The 7,780-nt window shown below is 28.7% G+C and overlaps 1 protein-coding gene across 2 annotated transcripts in view; it reads right to left on the bottom strand.

The window, feature by feature from the left end:
- Nucleotides 1-6,651, bottom strand: part of LOC108694829 — a 9,862-nt gene extending 3,211 nt beyond the window's left edge. Inside the window, exons 1-3 of one of the 2 annotated variants that reach the window (XM_018204503.1) lie at nt 6,563-6,651; nt 1,359-1,542; nt 448-845 (exon numbers count right to left, since the gene is read on the bottom strand). In XM_018204503.1, coding sequence (XP_018059992.1) covers nt 448-845; nt 1,359-1,532 — 572 coding nt within the window. In that variant the 5' untranslated portion in view covers nt 1,533-1,542; nt 6,563-6,651. Of the gene's footprint in view, nt 1-447; nt 846-1,358; nt 1,543-1,807; nt 1,854-6,562 lie in introns of those variants that run through there. The other variant, XM_018204504.1, reaches the window with a different exon arrangement.
- Between the last annotated feature and the right edge of the window lie 1,129 nt (nt 6,652-7,780).

The raw sequence follows: 7,780 nt of genomic DNA, 5'->3' as shown, positions 1-7,780 counted from the left end.
TAAATAATATATAATGTATAATAAAAGATTTAGTATAATATATAAAATAATTTAGTTTAATGCTAAAAATATGTATAAGTTTCTTATATTTAAAATAGCAATCCAAGAAATTATTGAAGAAGTAGAACTGAAAAATAATGACTCGTATTAATACTAATTGTAGCTGTAACATGTTACTTTTTAGAATCAGAAATTTGTAACAATAAACTAGTTTGTAACAATAAACTAATTTATTTATAAAGTAACTTTTCCAATTTTGAGCATTCTCGTATAATATAAAATTTTTAATTAAAACAAGGACTTCTCGTAAAGTATTTTAAAGTATATTTTTAAGTGAAATATATTTAATTTTAGTTGCTTTAATTTATTTCAACAGAATTAACATAGAATATTCATTGCGTTTTTATGGAATAGTTTTTATGGAATTTTATGGAATTAGATTTCTACCTAAAGTGCTCCCACATGATGTGAATGTTCTCCAATATCGGCGGTAAGAACCAGGAATGTCCCGAGTGATCTTTATTCCCGGCATCGTTGTCTTTCATTCCATGACCCAAGGAATCTAAAAGCATTGGTAAGAGACCCAATGTTACGTCGTTGTTCGCATTTTGTTGCAAGAACATGCTGCCCATGCTGATTATGTTGCCCCAGTCTATGCCGGATTCCTCTTTATGTTCCATATCTCTTGCCGATCTCTTCGAACCAGCAGTCAAAAGGTCCAGAAATGAACCCATCATTGATAAGTGATTATTTTCTCCACCTGACATCAAACTACTGAGCCCGGAAATGATCTGGCTGATTCCGTCCGTAGTGTCGGATCTTTTTTCGAACATCATGTCGCGGACCTGTTAATTTCTCATACTTTATATTTAAATTTTTAAACAATCATTTCATAGACATTAAAACAAATTAAAATTTTAAGCACAATTAGTGTTCTTCTTATTCTTTTGAATATTTATAACAAATTTTTATATTAAGATGTAATAAAGAAGATATCAAGAAGAAATGATGAATGTTAAAAAAATTAAAAAAATTGAAATTGATTAATATTAGATATATTGAGAGAAAAAAAATGTCAAAGTATTACTGAAAAAAATGTTTTTTTCGATTTTTATACGATATTTACAATTACGAAAAAATTGGATTGTAATGACAAAACATATATATCTGTGAAATATATCTCATTAATTGCAAAAGTATAAAATAAATGGCTTATTTACTAGATGAAATAAAATTTTATTTTGTCATATTTAAATAAAGATTTATTTCAGTAAAATAAATATATTTTTCATAAATAAATTTTTAAATATCTTTTTCTTAGTATATTTTTTTAAAGAATATATGAATTTTCATCTTACTTGCTTGCCGGCATCTGAATGCGCAAACTTTTGGGCCATGTCCTCAAGCGACTGCTGGGAAAAGAGGTTTTTAGCTTCCTCGATGAAAATGTTAGATGCATCGTCCTCATTATTTTTTTCAGAGCTCGTCAGCCCGATTAATACTAATAAGAGCGATGTCCTCGACAACCACATCCTCCCGTTTCTGTAACACAACATTTGGTTAGCGCGACTATTCGATGATATTCCTGCTGAGTAATCATCGGGGATTCGACGTTGCAATTGGATTTCTCTGCGATTTAATGACACGCAATTACAACGAAACCTCATTTGCTTCTTGATCAAAAACAGAAATCCTTGAGATGGTCGTTGACCTTAATGGCGGATCCTGATTCCGGTTATGTTATTTTTAGGAGGAGAAACCTTTCGCGAGGTCGTTGTCGCAAAGATATTTTACGCGGGCGTCATACCGGAAATGTTTCGGGTCGTAGCTACTTGGATACCGTTGTTTCTTTAGTTGCCTTACCAGTGTTAGTATATTATATTTAAGCACATTTTTTTTTCGCAAGACATACAAAAGTGCTGATGACGAACATGTTGAGTCAGCATGCAAAAAAAAAGAAACGCGAATAAGATATTAAAACAGGCAATTATGTCTTTACCTTCAAAATGTATATTAAGTATACATATATACAAAGCAATTACATATTTGTGTTATGTTCTGTATAATAAGAAAAATTATTAATCAGAGTTAATTTGTATTTTTAAATGTTCATTTGATATACAAATATAATTTTGCGGAGTTTGATATAATTTCTTGTGCATTTTTTCTTCCATAATTTATAAAAATTTATTTTGCCCCGTTACTTTCAAAGTGACACAATTAAAAAAAAAACGTAATTTTCAAATTATTATTATAAATGACTTAAATAAATACTATCCTATCATCAAAGATGAACTAATTTAACTTGATAAAAAATCGCCAAAACGATACAATTCAAAAAAGTTTAAAAATTATTATTGTTAAAAAAATGGTTTTTTAAGTTGTGAAATAAAAATGACAAAATTGATATTTAATCTAATTAATAAAAATTAATTAATGTTAAGATTATATTTTTTGCCAATACTTAATTTGTCAATAATTTCTGTCAAGTCAAAAAATAGTTTTCTTCTTTTTCTGGAAAATTAATTTTTTTAATTGCGTCACTTTTAAAATAAGGGAGCGAAAAATCAAAGAATATGAATATGGAAGAAAATAGATTAATTAGATTAAGTAAACAGGCAGAAAAGTTTAAGCTTTTGTTTAATTTATATTAACATAATTCTAATTCGTTTCTAGTCGCTTATCATTATCGAATATCCTCGATGATCAGAATTGTAGCAACTGTCACGAACGAAGACAATGACGATAAATGATTGACGCAACGTTAGTGTATACTAACGCGCAATTTGAGTACCGTAAACCGCATGAAATTGACATTCTCCAGCTGGAATAACGATTCGGCCTAACGGTACAAACTGTTAGTCATCGTTACCCCAACGCGTCGAAGTCGTGAATGGCAGGTCGAAAGAATAAGAATCCGATTCGATTGTCATATTTCCTGATAAATACATTTCAATATTATAGTGTAACGTAAACATTGATAAATATTAAATGGCCTCAAAAGTAGAAGCAAGAAAAAATTTATTACAAATTTATCTGAATTGCCTACTTCTGTTAGACTATCATTAAACATTAATACTTTTTCAAATTGAATGAAAATAATCTCTAAAATATAGAATTTTCTAATTTTCTATACATAGTGTATTATTTTAACCTTTTTTATAATTTAGATTTTATAAGTAATTTTTATAAGTAATTTTCAATATTTATAATTAAGTCGCGTCAAAGAATAGCATTAGTTACTATTTAATTTGGTTGTTTTACGAATTATATAAGAAAGTAGAATATGTAATCTGATATTATCAATGAATATAATAGAAATTTATATTTAAAAAATATAATATATTCCTTCGTGAGAAGAAGTAAAACAGGTGAACGTAGAACTTGTATCACTTTTATTTAATCAAGAATAAACTTTCACTTTTATTTAACAATAAATTGTTTTTCATATTTTGTAATATTTGAAAGCCGAGTATAAAAGTAAGAAACGCGAAAGCACCTCGTTCTCAGAATGTCGAGAGGGAAAGCGTGTGTGAGATTTTTGCAATATCGTTGCGCGCGAAAGCACAGGATCAAGAAAAAAAAGAAACAATAGTCTTATTAATAAAATTAAAATCAGTGCGGTCAAACTCTCACTACAAATGTTTTGAAATATTTGATTGACCAATCAAAGAATGCAATCAAAGCATCATTTTGACTGTACCCACAGTTGCATATTTTTTTATCGTATAATAAATGGACTATCAATAAGAGGATGTCAGCGATTTAACGGGCTAACATTGTTGCTTCTGAAGCAACCTGCTTTCAAAATTGCAGCGGCATATTTATGAAGCACTTCATCAAAAGATGTTCTGTAAAAATTATTGCAATAATGATGACCTTCATATAATGATTTAATTTTTTATAATGAATAATTTGACATATGCAATAGACAATTTTGTCATTAATAAGATGTTAGTAATTTTTTAATTAATGTGACATTAAAAAGTAGAATAATTAGATAGCAGGAAGCTATTGGTATTCTATACTCTAGCCTGTTGGTCATAATATAAATTGTAAATATTTTACTATTTGTCATTTGAAAAAACTAATCTTTTTACATAATGAATATTATTGGTTCGTTACATTTTTTTGCATCCACATTTTGAATGTGCATAATTATAAACAGATATTAATAATTTTATTTTTTGTAAAATTAATAGTACCTATTTATAATTATGTATATTACAAATATGGATAAATGAAATTAGTAACATAGATATTAACGTAAATATTTATGCAACTATCATACTGGTCCAATAAAAAATTTAAATAAAAATAAAGATTTTGAAAAAATCTTCTTTGAAAAAAACTAAAAAAAAGTTCTATTTCCCCTAAAAAATGTCACTAAACTACATTTTAATCCATATTTGTCACTAGACGAATACGTAGACGAATCTAGTTTATTGTATTTATATGTATAGTTTATTGTATTTATGTGTATCAATATATATAATTGGGTTAAACTTTTCAATAAGCGATAAAATTATATAATTATTTCTGAAGTACATAACTTAGTATTTTGCTTATCGTTGTACCGATAAAGGAAGACCTTGAATGACTAAGACCGAAGGCATCACTGAAACTTAGTTGCATTATCGTAAATGACAGCGATATAAGTAACTAAAAATTTTAGTTTCAAATGTGTTCTCTTAAATACGTTCTTTTTGTATTGGCACCTTATCGATTATTTAACTGAATTTTAAAACTTTAATATAGAATTACGTTATTCTTGATTATTCTTTGTGATAATTTTATATAACTATAAAAATCCTTTTTATTTTGACTGACATTAATGATGGAAACTATTTTTTAAACCTAATAAACGGGAATAGATTAAAATGGATTAAAATTTTAATCTTCATTTGAATCATCCGAATGTGTATTTTAATACCATTCATGGTCCATTAAAAAATTTAATTGGGAAAACTTTTTTTAGATTTAATTAAATTGAAATTTCCTATTCAAAATTTTGAATTAAATAGTATTCACAATACTCTTAAAAACTGAATTTTTTTTAGATTAAAAAGCGTCGAGGTGTGTTCCCTGCAATTCCTATAAATGAACAAAAATACATTAAGTTCGAAAAGAATTCATTTCAATGTTCGCGAATACTTTTTAACATACTTTTAAAATTCTGAATCTATTTCAAACCATCATTCTCATTTATTGGGAATGCATTTTAAATTACATATTCTTAATTTTATGATTTTTTTTCAGATTTTCGAAGCCCAAGTAAAAACACATAAATCATAATAATATAATATCGACATCATCATGATTCTATTAGTCACTTAAAATTTATTTTTAAGTATCAAATGACATCATAGTAATGTCCCATAATATCATTATGATATGATACTTTATTATAACTCTTCTCTGTCTGGGAAGAATCTCATTTATTATGCAATTAAATTTATAAATAAATATATAAATAATAAAATGTATCTAGAATGTATATATCTAGAATGTAAATGTACAAAGAAAATAATATATATAAAGTATATAAAGATATATAAAGGCATTTACGTTGCAGTATTTCAGACTACTATTTTATCATGTGTCAGCTTAAATTCAAGCACGTGAGATGTCCTTTCTCTTATAGTTATCGAGGCAGCGGAACAGTTACTTAACATCTCGCGGATATAATTAGTCAGTTCGTAAACTCTTTCAACGTAATCAGTAAGACAAACGAATCCCTCATAGATTGCAATTACACGCGTGGCGCGCGCGCGTGTGGCGGAATTGCCGGTTGAAAAATTCGCGTGGCCGCGCCAGCAGCAACGGTAATCGTAGTCAAGTAGAGCGTGTTCGATGGTGTTTTCAATGTGGAAAGGCGATACGATCATTGAAGCTCGAATTGCCGTTATTTATGACGGGAAAATTTTACATGCAACTCGCGAAAAGTTGCATCTACGGAGAATTGATTTGCGGAATGCACAAAATTAATTTCTGTCATCTGTCAATAATACGCAACTGTTTCTTGTACTGCTAAGAACATTGCCATTTTCAAACTAATGTGTCAAATGTAATGAAAATATAGCTGTAAATTCAAAGATATTTTTGTCAATATAGAATAATAAAAAATATTTTTTTTAATGCCACATGTTGAAGTAGCATATGTTAATTGCATGCAATATGAGTTACAAGAACACATTAACTTGACTAAAAATGTGTGTGAAGTAAGATATAACTGTATAAGATATAATTATGAGAAGTATACAATACGGGATATATTAAGACAAACAAAATAATTTTAATTCCACTGTCACATTTTTATTACTAACAAGCTTTCCTAAAACACGAAATTTTAATTAAACACTTTATTTTACGTTCTCACATTCGGATGATCTACTTTCACGTTAATTTCATGAACTCGTAAAGACACGTAAACGTTCATGTTAAGGATTCAAGCGTTCTTGGAGATTCCGGTTGAAAGGTCGTTTTTAACTGGGATAATAATACCACCGATCACAATAACGAAAATCTTATCTGTTTTAGCAATTTATTTCCTTCCACGTACCTTTAAAGCCAATGGAAAATCTGCGGACTATCTATGTTCAACTGCGAACGAACTATGCGCGTGTACGGTTCTTCAGGAACCCATGCACTTGACACGACGAAAGTTGTGGCGTGACTGGCGTCAGACGCAGCCCGTCGAACGGTACTTACTTACCTGAGCAACTCCCCTGGCTTCGGAGCATAGAAGCCGGTAATACAATGCACCGCCAGCACGCTTTCGACTCGATGCAGATCCCTGCATCACAACCGGAATATTATCTTACATGAATTCTCGTGTCCAAAAATTTCAAAACATTCTCGAGCCCGCGTTAACATTTTCGTTTGATGATGTGGCACACACTAAGCGTTTAATCTTGAAATCACTGCAATTATTAAAAATCTTCTGGAATAAATTAGCGCAATTTTCTAGTAATAAAGTAAGTTAAAAACTAAATGCAAATAATATTTTGCTGCATTTATTTTTGCTGTATTTATTTTTATACGGAATTATTCTTCTTTTGACAATTAAACATATGAATCTAATTACAAATATGTTCAACGTTGAAAATTTTGCAAACAAATAAATTTTGCGTACAAACAATAATATATTGAAACAGATAAATTAACTTCGCAAATATTTTATCTAATGCTAAGATTATTGCAGAATTTATAAATTTTTAATGAATTCTTATTATTTTCTTACTATTTCATAATTTTTTATTTAGGAATATGACAATTGTATTCAATATATGCAGTTTTTAGTAATTACTATTATAAAAATTGTTAATAATAACTGTTTATTAGATTCTTGCGTGACAGCTGATAATACAATACAGTCTATTAACATTAAAAGACTTTGGATAATCTGATGCAGACAGTTTCTATCTGATGCAGACATTATAGCCTTGCAACACGCTGTGAATGATCTAATCAACGATATTCCATCAATAGTGTCAATTGCAATGAATGAATGTTTAGAAATGCGGTAATGAAAATTACCGTTATTGAGATCGGGCTTAGCTTTGCTAGTTTTTATCCAGTTCACGATATGTAAATGATAGCTGTGCAATGTATTTCTTTTCTGAAATTCAATGTTTTACAATTCAGATAAAGAGGAATTCGGTAAATCAAAATAAGAGTATAAAATTCTTATTATGGAGATAAAGATATCTTTCACTTCGCATAAAATCGTTAGTACAGATTCGAATAACTATTTCAAGAAGCAGCAGCTTTGTATATT

The sequence above is a fragment of the Atta colombica genome, unplaced genomic scaffold (assembly GCF_001594045.1).
Source record: "Atta colombica isolate Treedump-2 unplaced genomic scaffold, Acol1.0 scaffold125, whole genome shotgun sequence".
Lineage (NCBI taxonomy): Eukaryota > Metazoa > Arthropoda > Insecta > Hymenoptera > Formicidae > Atta > Atta colombica.
The sequence above is the reverse complement of the archived record's forward strand: the minus strand, read 5'-3'. Positions and strand labels throughout refer to the sequence as shown.